The sequence below is a fragment of the Polyergus mexicanus genome, unplaced genomic scaffold (genome assembly GCF_030449975.1).
Source record: "Polyergus mexicanus isolate NDT 795.1 unplaced genomic scaffold, iyPolMexi1.0 SCAF_18, whole genome shotgun sequence".
NCBI classification, from domain to species: Eukaryota; Metazoa; Arthropoda; class Insecta; order Hymenoptera; family Formicidae; genus Polyergus; species Polyergus mexicanus.
This window is the reverse complement of record NW_027223338.1, coordinates 2,924,310-2,942,263: the sequence shown is the minus strand read 5'-3', so window position 1 is coordinate 2,942,263 and position 17,954 is coordinate 2,924,310. Positions and strand designations below refer to the sequence as shown.

Here is a 17,954-nt window from a genome sequence, read left to right as displayed (position 1 = left end):
TCCATTCCTCTTTCATCTCCCTCAACCAGCTCTTCTCTTCCTCTCCCCCTTCTATTAGCTCTTTTTACGGCAATCCTTTTATCTTTCCCTTCTTCGCTATCCCCATTTCTTCCTCCGCTCTTTTTCCTCCCAGCCCCTCCATTAGTTCCCTTTTTCTTTTCCACATTTCCTCTATATTCCCTGTGCTTCCTCGCCTCTTTGTCCCCCTCGCTCCCACCTTTCCTTTCATCATCCTTCCCTTTTCCTCTACTACTCTCCTCTCTACTGTCTCCCTCTCCTGTCCCACCTCCCTCTCTATGTATTTCGGTTACTCCTTGCACGTTTTCCATTTCTACCTGTTTAGTCGCCGCTCTATATATTTCTTATCTCTACTCCCGCTCTCCGCTACTGGCTTTTTAGTTTCCCCTCTATCTCGTTTATATACTCCCTGCTTCTTTTCTGCTGCCGGCCACGTGACCTCTTTCTTTCTCTACTGCTATCTTCCTAACCTCTTATGCTTCTGATCTTCTTCTCCTCCTCCTACTCTGTCCTTCCCCTCGCTGACCGCGCCACCACTCCCCCGTACACTCTTCACTCCACTCTTCCCGCTCACACTCTTCGCTCATTCTCTCTCTCTCTGTCTCTTTTCTACCTTTCTCGCACACCTTTCCGGCTAACGCTCTTTCCTCCACACTCACTATCTCGCACCGGAAACGGAAGTCCCAAAGAGTAAGTAATATTTGCGTATATTTTATATTAATTATTTATAATATATATTAATTATTTATAATATATATTATAATTCGATTTATAGTACAATTTAACGAGCGACATCCAGATTCCTGGATTTTTAAACTTTAAACAACGACGATACGCGCGAATGATGCGACGATACGAGCGCGAGCTCCGCGAGGAGGTGTGGGAGGACAACGGCCCCGACGGTCTCCACCTAGATCTGAGACGTCTCTTCGGGCTCGAGCCCTACGAGGAGGACGCGGCAGAAAAACCGTGGGACGAACCCTACGAGGAAGACGCGGCGGAAGAATCGTAGGACGAGCCTCCGAGCAAGAGGCCGAAAAATTAATCGCGAGTATCTTTTTAAGATTCGTAATATGTTAAATATTAAATTAATATACTAATAAAATTTCTTTTCTGTTTCAGAAGGAGCAAATATTTTTTATTATATATATTTTATTATACATATTTTATTATACATATTTTATTATACATATTTTATTATACATATTTTATTATGCATATTTTATTATACATATTTTATTATACATATTTTATATTAAACGTATTTTTCTAAAATAGCTTTATCTCTACATATTAAACTAACGCTATTTTTATTGCGAACGCGTATCCTTCCGCGATAAAAAAGCACCGACGCTTACTACGAGAGGCGCGAAAGAAGGATAGCGCCGACACTTACTACGAGAAGCGCGAGAGCGAGAGGATGCGGGAGAAGGAAAGAGAAGCGTAAAGAATCGGCGCTTCGTTTAACATATAGCGTTTATTCGTAAAAATCACATTTTACAAATGCGCGCGCATGCAATACATGAAATATGTAAATATGGACAAAAATCAAATTTTATTAACGCGTAAAGTTACTACACATCGAACGGCTGCGATTCGGGCTCGTAACCCACCAATCGTACACCCGCCTGCGATTCACCCTCGTCGACCGTCGCCGGTTCGGCCTCGTCCTCCATCGGCTGCGATTCGGGCTCCTCGCCGATCGTCCGCGATTCGGACTCCTCGTCGATCGGCGATGCGACGACTCGCCTAACGTCGGCGTCGCGCTTGCGAAGCCGATCGATTAACTCAGGGACGGCAAAGTCGCGCTCGCGCTCGTGAAGCCAGCCGATTAACTCAGGAACGGCGAAATCGCGCTCGCGAAACTCAAACCGTTCGCGGGCTCGCGCGACATCGCGTCGGCGAGTGTCGCGCAACGCACTATGAACGCTTTGCGCCTGTGCGAGCATAGTCCTCGTCCTGGTAATTAGATCGTAGAGCGATTCTCGCGCCGTTCTTATGCAGCCCTCTATTTCTTGTCTAAAATACAAAAGTAAAAAAGTTATTAAAAGAGTTATTAAAAGGGTTATTAAAAGAGTTATTAAAAGAGTTATTAAAAGGGTTATTAAAAGAATTAGTAAAAGATTATAATTTATTATTAAAAGTATTATAAAAAATCCCGATCGAATACTTACATTAAACGCGCGATATCTATATCTCCGTCCAACTGAAAGGCGAGTCTAAACGAATCCGGACTGTTCTCGATAACACCTTGCGCCTCCACGCGCAGATCCGAGGCGAGGTCTCCCAGAACGTAGGACTTTATTACGATTCAATCTCCGTTTACATTAATGTAATCGGCCGCGTTAACTATCTGCTCGATTCGTTCCATATCGAACAGTTTGCGACCGATTTTAACTCTCGCTACTTCAAACCCCACCGTTTCGCGTTTCGTCGCCTCGTCACTTCGCTATCTCGCGTGCGAGAATATTTGACGCTTGAGAATACTTTGACGCTTCTCGAAGCGATCTCGCGTTTATAAGGATTGACGCGCGGATGCCGCGGTACGATTTATCGATCGCGCCGCGTCTTCCTTCCGCGACTGCTCCTCTAATCGCTCGACTCGAACGAAGACGAACGAGTAATAAAGATAGATTATAGAAGAAAATAATAAAAATAGATTTTAGAGGAAAATAATAAAAAAATAACGCGATAAGAGAAACTCGAGCGCCCGCTAGATAACGCGTATCCCGGATACTCGGCGAACGTTTATTGTCGCCGGAAGGGGTACGTTTCTCTAATCGCTCGTCGAGTGTCCTCTTAGGGGACAAATGAATAATAAAAATAGAAATAACGAAAAAGTAAAACCGCGAGAGGAACTCGAGCGTCCGCTAGATAACGCGCATTCCGAACGCTCGACCGGTGTTCGCTCGTCGTCGAAAGGGGCGCGTTTCTCTAATTGAGGCGACGCACTTCCTCCTCCCTCCACCAGCGTCAAATTCGTCGACGATAAAAATAGGCGTCTCGCGGAACGCGCGAATCAATCAGTCTTTCGATACTTCCCCGCGTCTTTCCCCGCTCCGCGCGATGACTAACGCGAGGACGGCTCTTCTCGTTCTAGCGACGACGCTCGTCGCCGCGACGGCCGCCGCGCCCTTCGACTCGGAGAAGATCGAGGCGTTCCGTTTCCTGCGCGCGTACGGTTTTCTGAAGGACGACGGGGGATTGCTGTCATCCGATAACGCGACGTCTCTGCGTCACGCGCTATCGCTGTTTCAAGAATACTATCAATTGTCGGGAAACGGTGCGTTAGACGCCGTTACGCTTCGCCTTATGCGCAAACCACGATGCGGTCTCGCGGATATTCTCGATCGCGTGTATAGCCCGATCGCGCGAAAATGGCCGAAAACGCGTCTCACGTGGAATTTTCAGGTGGCTAGCGAGGAAATCTCGCGAACGGTCGAAGCGGCGTTCGCGTTATGGGCGGCGAATTCGTCGCTAACATTCGCGCGCGACCCGCTACGCCCCGATATACTGATACCGTATCGAACAGGCGCGCACACTTACGCGAATCGCCGGAACGTCGGCGTTTGCCCGGCGACCTTCGACGGTCCGGGAGGAGCCCTAGCTCACGCGTTTTTTCCCTCTGGAGCGACCGACTTCACGTCGGAAATACACGTGGACGATTTGGAACCGTGGCACGTGTATCTAAACAAGAATCCTCCCGACACGCATCACCTGCTGCAAACGCTAACGCACGAGACCGGTCACGCGTTGGGTCTACAGCACAGCATGCGCAATGACTCAATAATGTTCCCGTATATACCCGACATCGAGAATCAATTTCCGGTTAAGTTGAGCATAGAGGACGTTCTCGCTATACAGAATCTCAGTATGGATCTCACGACGATGGAAACTATCCGACGGCGACTCCCGCGACCACAGCGGCTCCCGCGACGACGAGCGTCGCGCCGACCGAGCCAGCGCGCGCGGATCTCTGCGCATTGCGGCGCGTGGACGCCGCGCTGATAATGAATCGCCGATTGTACATAGCTAATCGCCGCAACGTGTGGTCGGTCGACGTGACCGAGAGACGCTACGGTAGACCCATGACGCTCACGGATTACGCGACGTTTCTTCCGGCGAATTTCACGCGCCTGTTATAGCCCGAACAGGCTATACACGAATTATTAAATATATTATTCTAATATGTATTTATGTAAAATAATATGTATTTTTATATGATTGCTCAACGTGTAACGCAAAGACAGATCACGTTACGAGCGTTGACCGAACAAAGCGCTGACAACGCGAGCCACGCGCTAAGCCCGAGCGACCGTGCAATCATTTCATTGCGAAAACGCGGAAATCAGGGCAAACGGAAGAAGGACATTGGGAAAATGCAACGTAGAAGTCCTACTTAAAGGCGAAATAAAAAGGAATAAAGAAATTGCGAAAGTGCAAGCAAAGAAGTCCTACTTAGAACTTCTTAGCTTGCATCCGGATATTGCCAAAATCAAGCGACACGACACACAGCCTTGTCGCTAAACGACCCCCTCCCGGGAAGCCAAGGGGAGTTAATAAAAAGGCCTTCCGCTAACGAACGGCGGGCAGTCTTGATCATTAATTAATATTACGCGGGCAATCTTTATTCCTTTACGCGAGCAATATCTCTAACAACCGCGAGTGTCAAAACGAGTATCAATAATTATTATAAAATTAAATAGCCACGCAGTCGGCAGAAATATACACAAAGAAGCGAGAGGCGAGTCCGAAACTCGACTCTAGACACGCGCACGTTAAGATAACCGTTATCGTGATACGCGACGCGAGCGAAAGTGCGGAAACATTGTAATCAAGTCACAAATAAAATAGATATTAATATATTTATTTAACTGAAAAGGTGTCAATCTTTAAACAAATAAAAACAGTGAAGTTCTCAGGCGTAGCCCGAATTCCCAAATTCCTTCCGGCAAACGATCCCAACTACCGTGCCTCTCCGGAGGCACAACAGCGCCTATCCGCCGCGTATCGAAGACCCTTGGGCGATCTCGCGCTATTCGCGGACGATTCGATCTACCTAGCGGAATATCCCAGCCTTAAGCTAAAATCGGGTTGGCCGAGATATCTCCACGATATCGGACTTCCCCGAAACGTTAAGATCAACGCAGCAATAAACACGCACACGGGACGAACCTACGCTATCTACGACGATGATAAGGTCGCGGAGATCGACGAGTGTCACATGATAGTCGTTAGACACGCTCCGTTAAAAGATATATTTCCCGGAATTCCGTCCTCGATAACGTCGGCCTTCCAATACATCGACGGTAATCTATATTTCTTCGCCAAACGGCAGTTCTACGCCTTCAACAAATTCACGAATATTGTGACCTCGGCGGGTCCTTTCAATCTACACGCGCTCGGCATCAAGTGTCCTACGAACGGACTCTCCTCAGTCGCGTCTATCGTCTCGGTGACGCGACCGAGAGAGAGAAGATCGACGAAGAGAACGACTAGAGCGACTCCGCCCAGAAGTGCGCGAAAGGTGAAGAAGCGATCTCTATGCGAGTATATAAAGACCATCCATTAAGAGTTTCATTATTGACGGAGAACGCCGAAGCCAACGAGCGAGAAAGAACGAGCGACGATGTACGCGACAATGGGGGGGGGGAGCAACCGCAGCAGCAACACTCGTTCGACGATCGATCGAGGCTAACCGAGCGAGACCGCGAAGATAGTGCGGAATACGATAAAAAAGCTAAAAAGGACAATGGGTAAGACTATTAAACGTTTATTCGAACTAATAATCCACTAGCACCGTTTCTCTCATCGCCCGCGTCTATTTTCAGACGAGATCGCAATCGGACGCCGAGACGCGACGCGGACATCTCGATCGCGCGACCGCTCAGAATCTTAGGAAGACGCTATCCATTGACCAAAACCGCGTACAAACATCTGGAGGTCAGCGTTAACGTCAGCGATTTCGTGGAAATCGTCCTCGGAGATTGCCACGGCAAGGAAATCTCGCTAACGCCGGATACGTGCAAGGAACTGCTCGATCTACGATCCACGCTTTTGTCGCACTTTCGCTCTGACGGGCGCGACGAGGCGCGCCCTTCGGCGCCGATATACATCGGACAGTTGACGCTACGATTCGGCAAACTCAACAATCTCCGAATACTCCGTTTCGAAACGCCCAAGGTTCGTCTGGCCGTATCGAAGAGCACCGTCGTAACTATATTAAACCTGGAACTTTGCGTCAACCGCATCGTTGCATCTTTAAGCGATTTAACCGCGCGCGTGGATAACAAGCTGACTCGTTTCCTCGACATCGCGGCAGGCGCTCGCAATACGACGCTTATTCCCACAATGATACGCGAGAGCGATAACTTCAACCGCAACGATCTGATCGATTGCGAGCTGCAGGCTCTGTTCTTCGGGGAATCGTGATACGCTTATCCGCGTACTCGTATTATTGCATTATTAATATATATCAAATATATCAAATATTATATTATTAATATATTAAAAATATCGTAAAAGGAAATAATAAAAACGCTCCTCCTCTCTCGCCAGAACGACGATGTCTCTTCATTCCACGACCTTTCGACGATCCGCCGTCTCGCTCGAGCGATAAAAAACGCTCCTCTCTCCGTTCGAACGCCCTCCGACGATCCTCCGTCTCCCTCGACACCGGATACCCGGCGTCCGCTCGCGAATCGCGCGCTAGAAACAGCGCGCGTCCTTAAAGAATCGCGATAGCGGATCGCGTGCTAGAAGCGGCGCACGTCCCTAAAGAACGAGTCGCGTCAAGGTCGAGTCGGGGAGGAACCGCCACCCCCGATCGACCCGAGCGCCATCTCCCGGGCGATCTCGTCGACTCGTACCCGCTCCCGTGACGTCCAGTGATGCCAGAATTGAGACGCGAGCAACATGACTCCGTAGTGGAGGGGATACACACACAAGCGTAAACCGTGTGCATGTAATGCGCAGAGCGCTCTGTCCGTTTATTTTTGTTATGCAAGAACTGACATCTGACAACGTATTTTCCTGAATACATGTATTGTTTTTTATATTATTTGGCGTTTTGTCTGAAGAAATATGCAGTGATAAAAAGGAATTCTTAAAAGTGTCATGAATAGAATGTTCAACATCATTACATTCATTTACAATATTATTATTTTTATTTATTATATTGTAATGATCAAATGGATCTTTATCATGTTTCTTTGCTACTTGCTTCATTGTCATTTCAGTTATATTATTTTTTGATTTTATTAAATCTATAGACCTTTCTTGTTCAACTTTCTTTTATCGACGATCTCGTTTTTTTCTAGTTAAGGCTTCCCTTTTTTGTATTTCATCCAAACTAAATAATTTTTTTGGATCATTAGGTCTTATAATTCGAGGAAAATGTTCTATTTTTTCTAATTGAAACATGTGTACCAAATGTTGACGCATTAAAGTATGGTCATACATAACTGTATCTGGTCGAAGGCCAAATAAAAGTGATACTGCAAATGCAATTGCAAAAACACCGCAATCATAAGCATTAGATTGATTTTGAACTGACGGAAATCGTACTGGTTTTTTATCAAAAGAATAAAATAGATATAACTTATCAAGATAAATCTTATGATGAGCATGCAAGCGTTTTAAATTCAATGAATCGTAAATATAAATATCTTTTGTATCATAATAGCTACAAACCCAATGCCCATTTTTATTAGTAATTATATCGCTACAACTATGTAATATTTGAATATGTTTCTGATCCTTACACAGATTCAATTGTATCGGGACATTGTAATCTCCATGTTTCACGTGGTTGATATTCCGAACAAGATTTTAATAATAACCCAAAATGATCAATATGAATATCTTCCAACCATTTATCTTCAATTATCATCTGCATCGCGTAGATATTCAGGGTTTGGGTATTATCAATTACTTGATTAACAGACATAACAAATTGAATTATACAATAGAATATTATTTTTTATTACTTATTATTACTATTTAATAATACTTTAAAAACAGACAATTTTTTTTTATATAATTAAAACAACAAAAATTGTTAGATATTTAACAATTAATTTAATAATTGATTGTATTTGTAATACTTTAATTTCAATATTCTTACGACAAATATTGTTGCCAATAAGCAAAACAAGACTTAATGCAAATGCAGACTTAATGCAAATGCAATTCTTTTACTCAGCACTTATTGTTAGAGCAGCCGATTTTTTAATACAGCGCTTATAGCAGCCGTGAATATTTAATATTTTTAATACAGCGCTTATAGCAGCCGTCAATTTTTAATATACAATATATAACTATTTCTGGCAGCTGAAACCCAGCGCCAGAGAGCAGCCAATATAACCTGTAAATAAAAATATTTTATTAATTATTAATTGCAATTCACATATAAATATATTTAACTTTATTGTATCGTCAATTTAAATATATCAAATATCTACCACTGGTATCGCGTCCAAAATCCTGTGCCCAAACCAATATATTGTATATCACAATCGTTATCGATTAATAAAATCGTGACAGCCGTGATCGCCATGAACACAGATTACGATTATAACCAATCTACGTAATCGTAATTGACATAATCGTAAACCATGATACAACGTATTATAGAACGGGCCTAAACGAAGAATAAACATTACTATGGTGACGCAACATAAAGTGCGTTCTGTTTAACGCAAGAAGCGCATAATGCATCTTTTATTCTTGTTTAACATTCGATGGACAACAAGAATAAATAATGCACCATGCGCATTATGCGTGAAACGCACCCATAATGCTCTGATGACAGCCAATGAGAAATAATGCTTTTTCACTGTTCATGAAAGTTACGGATCTATATAATTTATCGATTAATGGTTCAATCGATAATTGAACATGGCGGAGGAAAAAGAAGTTGATGTCGATGTAAGTACCATCTTTTATTTTTTATATTTTATTAAAATTAAAATAATTCTTGTAATAATATACTTATTAAAAATTTTAGATAGTAGACGAAGACGAGAATATTTTCTTGTCAAAATTTTCGTTGGAAATAGAAAAGGAATCCGCTAGTTACGGATTCGCACTCGCGAATCCCATGGATCAAGTCGCCACTTCTGTCGCCGCCGGCCCCGTGGCCGGTGCATCTGTTGCCAGCGGCCCCGTGGCCGGTGCACTTATCGCCGCCGGCCGCACCGCCGCCGGCCGCACCGCCGTTGGCAAATACTGTTGTCGGCCGCATAATCGCTGCCAACCCCGTCGCCGGTCCTGCTGCTGCTGGTCGTATCGCTGCCGGTCCTGCTGCTACTGCTGCTGGTCCTATTGCTGCCAATGAACCAAGTGTTGACAGTACTTGACATGGTAATATTAAGTTATTTTATTTAATTATATACTTTTGCTATATATACTTACGTGATATATATTTTTCTTTGCACTTTGTAAAAGAACATATTAATTTTAATTTTGTTTGTATTTTACAGCTTGCAAACCAAAAGGAAGGGCTGCTGGAATTCGACGGCAACAAGAACATTTTGTAAGATTCTTGTACCAACTATCCTGTGCGTATTATTCCAGGGGTAACAGAGGAAGAGGACGGTAAGAAAATTCAATTTGTGGAAATTATGTTGCACGTCAATAGAAATTTTGTAATCTTACTCATATACTTTTATTTTCAGCGGGACAATCTGATGTACAATTTCAATGGAGAGAGAGACTGCAATGGAGAGAAGATAGGAGAGAGAGAGAGAGAGAGAGAGAAATAAGACTGAGGAGAGAGAGAAAAATATCGTCTTAAAAGTTTAATGTATATAGAATGTTATAAGATATACATTACATTCATTGCTGCGTTTCGATATTCACTGTCAGTACTGAAAATCTATAGTTTATGTTACGCACACTATAGATTTTCAGTACTGACAGTGAATATCAAAACGCAGCCTACATATGCTTTATGTTTATTACATTTAAGTATTTTTTTAAGTATTCGATTCATTTGTTCTGTGATTGATAATGGCTGCGTTTCGATATTCACTGTCAGCACTGAAAATCTATAGTTTATGTTACGTACACTATAGATTTTTTAAGTATTCGATTCATTTGTTCTGAGATTGATAAATGCTTTATGTTTACTACATTTAAGTATTTTCTTAAGTATTCGATTCATTTGTTCTGAGATTGATAAATGCTTTATGTTTAACATATGCATAACATTTAGGTATTTTTAAAATATTCGATTTATTTGTTTTGTAATTAATTACATATACATATGCTTTATGTAAAGTTTTCTTTGTGCTTTTTGTGAAGTTTTCCTTGTGCCTTAAATAAATAAATATCATAATAAATTTATTGATGCAATCATTTATTGTGCAATTCATATCTGGATAAGATTACCAATAAAATAAAATAACCTCATTAAATATATATAATATTGTATACCAATGCTCGGATTTAGTTGCACATTTCGGCCCGATTCCGTGGCTCACGCCTATTGCCCCCCACTCACCGCTTGTACGTTAGCGACGAGTCGCCAGATATGCGTAACTAAGGACCGCGACGCTTTGTCTCAGGAGCGTCCGCATATAAGAATGCCCCAATATAATAATTAAACAATACTTCTCTATAATTAAAAGTTTTTCTTCAATATTTTATATCAATGAAATATAAAATATTGAAGTTTAGTGCGGTATGCGTACAGCAACTAATTTTATTGTTCGCAAGGAGTGGTTTTCAGAATTGACGACGCGCAAGTGGAGTGACTAGATTTATTTAATTGCCAATCTACAATGTTCTACGTTTGTGTATGTGGTGGCCCTGAGAAGGGCCGTTTTGTTTGAGCTCTTACAAGAGCTGGTTATCGCTGTCTCTTCTCTCTCCACGTGATGGAAGGTGTGGTGCGAGTATGTTGCAACGGTCCCCGCTGCTCGTGCCGCGCGATCTTCGATGTCTTTCGACTCCCTGTGAACGAGACCTTAGGCTGAGTGTTCGGTGTTCGTGAACTCGGCTTAAGGTCGTTGGTTGTCGCTGTCGATCGTGCGGTAATTTCCGGATCTGTCTGCGTGCTGGAAACGCGTGTGGAAGGTTCCCAGTCGCTGTCTGATTGCGATGCCTGGTCAACTCCGGAAGGTGGCCCTGCCTGCACGCCGCGATGTACTCGACTCGGCGGTATCGTCTGCGTCTCCCGTGTCACCGGTCGTATAGGTGAAGCTGGGAGCGGCAATAATAGAGGCGGTGCTGTCCAGGCTTCCCTGGGTGACGTGTAGCGTCTCAAGCGTATGTCCCACGTCTTGAGGAAGAACCGTGTGGGCCGCGTTAGTCGAGGCGGCTCCAAGTCTAGTGGGATTAGCTTCCACGGAAGTAGGCTCCACCCTACGCGTTTTTCCTTTGGAAGCGGCTCCGGCGACTGTGGACTCTCGGTTCCTCCTGTCCGCTCGTTGCCCGGTGATTTGGGCGGCGGTCTGGACCGTGGAAGGCAGCGCTGTGTATTTGCTTTCGGTATCAGTCTCTTGCGGACAAATGCTTGGCGGCGGATTGCTCCGCTCTATACGTGTCTTTGCTTCGGGATTACTCTCCGTCAGCTGAGCAACGACTCGCCGTCTGGGCCTACTTATAAGCCCCACTCAACGGATCCCACTCACTGTTAGCGGCTCGCGATGGTCGCCGCGTCGCGGTGAGCTCTTGCGGCTCGTTTTGCTCCTGCGCGCGAGCTCCGCGCGCTCTGTGCGTCGGAGTTCGTCGGCGCATATACCGGGTGGTCGTTTCGATCTTGTGGTGGTTCGTCGAACCGCCACAGAAGAAAACTTTTAGAATTTTGATAATTTTCGCGGTGCATTTAAAAAGATATTGTCTTATTTATTATATTTGGCATTCTTACATATGAACGCTCCTGAGACAAAGCGTCGCGCTCCTTAGTTACGCGTATCTGGCGTCTCGTCGCTAACGCACGAACGGTGAGTGGGGGGCAATAGGCGTGAGCCACGGAATCGGGCCGAAATGTGCAACTAAATCCGAGCACTGTTGTATACCAATTTTTGTTCTATTTGCAATAAATTCTTACAACGAATATATAAATTAAAATATAAATGAATGTTATCAGAGAGATCACTGACATTAGTATATTTTTGATAAAATTTGTAGGAATTTACAAGTTTTATGTTAAAGTTGAAAAACTGCATCCTCTCTTCCAGCTCCTGTTCATTATTTCACAACTATACAATTATAATTTAAATTTATTTTTGCTATTCATGTTTCATAAATTTCAAGCTATTCAACACATTGATTACTTTTGAAAATACCAAGTATATAAATATAAAACCGGAATTTTTGTATAGAAAATACACGTTTATTGTATGAAAATGATAAAAAATATTTTATTCGAAGTATTGCCCATTGCTAGCTATACATTTTTCCCATCTCTCTGACAATTTGTGGATGCCATGCCAAAAAAACTGTTGCTCCTTTGAGGCAAATCAGTCATCGAGCCATTTTCGTACATTTTCGTAAGAAGTGAAGTGCTGCTCAGCAAGTGCGTGTCCCATCGATGCAAATAAGTAGTAATCGGATGGAGCCAAGTCTGGTGAGTAAGCCGCATGCGAAAGTATTTCCCAACTAAACGCCTCAATCGTTTCCTTGACCGGTTTTGCTGTGTGTGACGGTGCATTATCATGAAGCAAAATCACTTTGTGTTGCCTTTTTTGATATTCTGGTCGTTTTTCACGCAAAGCTTGATTCAAATCGATCATTTGTTGTTATCCTCATCCAACAATGTTTGCAATTCGCTGTCTTCAAACTTTTTCGGTGGTCTTCCACGTTCTTCGTTTCTCACGTCAAAATCGCCACTTTTGAATTTTTTAAACCACTCAAAGCACTGTGATTTACCAAGAGCATGCTCACCGTAAGCTTCGACAAGCATTCGATGCGATTCTGCAGCAGTTTTCTTCAAATGGTAACAGAAAATCAATGCTGTCCGCAAATCGTAGTTTCCAGGCACAAAATTCGACATGTTCAACGCTATTAAAATCTATGCTGTTGTATGAAACTTGTATTGTTGTGAGTTGAAAATCTTTATCAGATGTCAAAACAAGAAAATGGCGCCAATGACGCGGTTTGACGGTAACTACATTGACAGCTAGGGCCATTTATGGGCAAATTCCGGTTTTATATTTATATACCTGGTATATAAAAAACTTTATTTTGTTAAATTTTACATTACATTTAAGTATTCGGTTCATTTGTTCTGTGATTGATAATGGCTGCGTTTTGATATTCATTGTCAGTACTGAAAATTTATAATTTACATTACATACACTATAGATTTTCAGTACTGACAGTGAATATCGAAATGCAGCATACATATGCTTTATGTTTATTACATTTAAGTATTTTTTAAGTATTTGGTTCATTTTTGCAGTTTGATAATCATTTTCTTCAACAAACTGTTCTTGTAATCTTTCGTTGTTTGCTTCTCGTTAGAGATGGACAGGCTCTCCTTTATCTCTTTGCTACTGATCAATTGTATATTTCCATCTTTGTATTTCTCGCTTCCCTGTATCTGTATGCAAAGAAAAGAACAGAATTGTAATATTTAATTTAGTTTACATATCTGATTTACATATCTGATTATTTGCAATCTACTTACCAATAATACTAAATGCAGCTACTCACCAATTGTACATTTCCATCTTCGTAGTAATGTACTTGTACTTTGAGGCTACCTCTCAATTCAGCGTTGCAGTTTGATAATCATTTTCATTTTCTTCGACAAATTGTTCTTCAAATCTTTCGCTGTTTTCTTCTCGTTAGAGATGGATAGGGTCTCCTTTACCTCTTTACTACTGACCAATTGTACATTTCCATCTTTGTATTTCTCGCTTCTCTCTATCTGTATGCAAACAAAAGAACAGAATTGTAATATTTAATTTAGTTTACATATCTGGTTATTTTTAATCTATTTACCGATAATACTAAATTTTCTGCAACAGATTCACATATACCCTCAATTAATATAACACATATAATATTATATATGTATAAATCTATAATCACATATAATCACATATAACCTTAATCTTAATAAAATATTATATCTAGGGATCGCGATGCTTTTGCGTACTGCCAATACCGCATTGCTTGACATATCATATACATATACACGCACATACACATTGTCTCTCAAGGCGTATTTGCAAACCCAAGCGAATAATCGTACATGAGCCCTGCAAACGCGCCTTAAGGGACAAAATCGCTTTGCGTGTGTGCGTACGAGCATACGTACGTGAGAGTCTGAAACTTATCTCATTATTATGATTGTGCGCGTTCAAACCACGGGTCGACCGTACGCGCGAAAGAAACATCGAAATCGCCCAGTGATGAGCGCGGAGTACGCGTGACGCGAATTCGTAAAATCGCTAGAGGGCAGACGAACACAAGAGTCACATGCAGATGAACTGAGAGGTTGTCAAGTGCATACAAAGTGATCTTTATTACGGAATAGTTGCACAAATCACAATAAATGAAGTACGTGGAAACCCTCGACAGGCGGTGGCTCCCGGGTTTGCAGAACTCACTGGCCGACGGGCGCGAGACTGACGGCTTCAAAACGGAAGTCGGAAATCTCCTGAGAATACCAACGTAGTCTGCCCGTGAGTTGCCCGACGGAAATCTTGCTGGGCGTCGTATGGACACCCTGACCGGAACGGAAATCTTGTCCGCGAGGTCGGCGGAGATCTTGTCGCGGGGCAGCGGTATAAAACGCGATCGCAACTTTACCGTCGTCTCCGGATCGTAAGCTCATCGCGAACCGAGAGAACACGCTACAAAATTAAGAGTGGCCTTCACTTGGACACAGTACAATTGGACACAGTGCAAATGGACACGTTACAAATGGACACGAGATTGTGCACACGGTTCAATTGGACACAATGCATTTGGACACAGTAATTTTGGATACAGTAGCTTTTGGACACATAAGAAAATACGCATCGTTTACTTGGACACCGCTCAATTGGACACTGTTCATTTGGACACCGTTCGTTTGGACACCGTTATTTGCCCACCGTTCGTTTGGACACCGTTCATTTGCCCACCGTTCGTTTGGACACCGTTCATTTGCCCACCGTTCGTTTGGACACCGTTCATTTGCCCACTGTTCGTTTGGACACCGTTCATTTGCCCACCGTTCGTTTGGACACCGTTCATTTGCCCACCGTTCGTTTGGACACCGTTCATTTGTACACAGAAACATGCGCACTGTTTGTTTGAATATGTAACAGATGGAGAGAAATAAAAATCATTTTGGGAAAATATAATCAGTATTCTTATAACACTTTATACTGGTAAATCTATGTAAAATATGAAATCGTGAAAAGGAGATACATTCGAAGGTTATAATATCTGTCAAAATAAAATATATTCATACTTATATATCTCTGATACTGATGTCATTAATTTTACAATGCTTTTAGCACTTTGTTTAGCCTTTCGCATATTTGGATGTCATGCATGGATACAGTGGGTTCCGCCCCCCCTGCGGGGAGGCTCCACTTCCGGAAGATATAACCTAACCCAAGCCTATTTCTTATTTAAAACAAAAATTTGGTGTAGATTACGTCGTATAATTTAAATCAAATTTTGGTGTCCAAACGAACGGTGTCCAAACGAACGATGGGCAAATGAACGGTGTCCAAACGAACGGTGGGCAAATGAACGGTGTCCAAACGAACAGTGGGCAAATGAACGGTGTCCAAACGAACGGTGGGCAAATGAACAGTGTCCAAACGAACGGTGGGCAAATAACGGTGTCCAAATGAACGGTGCGCATCTTTCTGTGTCCAAACGAACGGTGTCCAAATGAACAGTGTCCAATTGAGCGGTGTCCAAGTAAACGATGCGTATTTTCTTATGTGTCCAAAAGCTACTGTATCCAAAATTACTGTGTCCAAATGCACTGTGTCCAATTGAACCGTGTGCAAAATCTCGTGTCCATTTGTAGCGTGTCCATTTGCACCGTGTCCAATTATACTGTGTCCAAGTGCACCACTCCCCAAAATTAATATATATATATATATATACACGGAAATGACAATGCTGATTCATCCCCTACCATGGAATCTCCTCACAAAATCCGACTAATCATGTGCTTCCTGGCTGATCGCGAATCACCATGGATTACGATGGGAAGACGGAAACGTGTCGTACAGCATGGCTAAACGCTTGATTACATCAGCCGTGCTTGGAACAGAAGAGGATGACGATACGTCGACTCTCGTGTACGACAAGGGATGCCAGAAACGAGAATGGCTGGTGGATTTGCTTGAGAATTATGCGAGAGAAAACCTAATCATCGAGACTTTGGATGCAGATTACGAAGGTATTGAATCTTTAAATAATCTAGATGTTACTAATACTATACGATGTGGAAAACATGTTAAGAATTGCGCATTACAGAATATATTAAAAATATTTGACTGGTGGTCGCAACGCTAAAAAAAAATTGCAATATTTTTATAAATAAAATGTGTAAACGTATTTAATGTTTTTTATTTCTTATTCTCTCCACTCCTTTCCTCGCAAGTCGTTTCTAAGAATTCTTTTAACATTGGTCGTTTCCACTTCTCCTAAATTTTCTGAGCATTAATCTCCCACCGCATCATTGAAAATAACCGTATACTTGGTTAATTTTTACACAATCAGTGTCGCGTCAACCGTTCTACTTCTCATAACTTAGAGAAATGTACTCCGCCGAAGGAAATAGCAACGGTGGCAGACGCATGAATTATTACATTCCTCGAGATGAAATTAAGCCGTACAAGAAACCGCTTGATTTGTAAGTATCACAAATTTTCATATATATATATATATATATATATATATATATATATATATTTCATATATGTTTTTTTCCCATGCTATTTCATATTTAATCGTATTTTTCAGACACGGTAAACCTCGTTGTATACCACATATTTTGGTACGCAGATTTGACGCACACTGCGTATAAATACTTGGATATTGGAATCAGCGTTGAATCACAGCGTGGAATCACATCTTACGTAGAATTACATCTTGGCGATAACCGAGGCAATCAAATCGTATTATCTATTGGAACACGGGAATCCCTAATGCTGAAACGAGCGGACGTTGAACGACTTGTACAAACGTCTAATCATACACCAATATGGATTAACGATTTAACAATTGAGATTGTTAAAATACACGATACAAGTGTTGTAAAACTTACGTTACGCGATTTTTGCTTGTACATGAAACCGTCAACTATATTTTTTTTGTTCGAGCTCCAACATTGTGTTAATCACAAATATTTGAAGCTGTGTGAAAATTTAGAAGCCGTAAATGAGAGTTTCGATCGATTTATCGTTAATTTGCGAGGTAATATGTTTGGCGCCGAGAAAGATAATGCTGTTAAAATCTTGCGCGATGTTTTTGATAAAACATCTATCATATCGCGAACTATTAGCGTCTGCTGTGGATGAACTTTTGTCTGATACCTTGAGACGAGGCGATGTATTTTAACATAAATAAATGTGTTAAAAATGGAAAAGAAAAAATGTTTATTTTTTTCGCTTCCCTTTCTCGCATATAAGATAGATATGTAAGCAATGGAAAAATTAAAAAAGTCGACTGGGATTTGCAAAAATCCTACCGTACATTAAATCCGACTGCACGTGCAATCTTGCGGGACGCTATTTGTTTCTAATATAATATAAATATAATATAATATAAACTCGAGGATCCGGACATCGACCCCCGCCTTTGTAATACATTGCGCCGATTCGGTCGCACGTGCAATCTTGCGAGATGCTATTTGTTTATAATATAATATAAATATAATATAATATAAATTCGAGGATCCGGACATCGGCACCCATCTTTGTAATACACACGTGCCGATTATAAAGATATCTCAACATGCAACCCCC

At 42.1% G+C, this 17,954-nt stretch overlaps 1 protein-coding gene across 1 annotated transcript; it reads left to right on the top strand.

Annotated features, from left to right (window-relative positions):
• Nucleotides 1-3,084: 3,084 nt before the first annotated feature.
• LOC138941320 (matrix metalloproteinase-18-like) lies at nt 3,085-5,590 on the top strand. Its single transcript, XM_070310884.1, has 2 exons — nt 3,085-3,889; nt 4,941-5,590. Exons 1-2 carry the CDS (start codon nt 3,085-3,087, stop codon nt 5,588-5,590), a joined length of 1,455 nt encoding a protein of 484 aa, XP_070166985.1.
• Nucleotides 5,591-17,954: the final 12,364 nt, after the last annotated feature.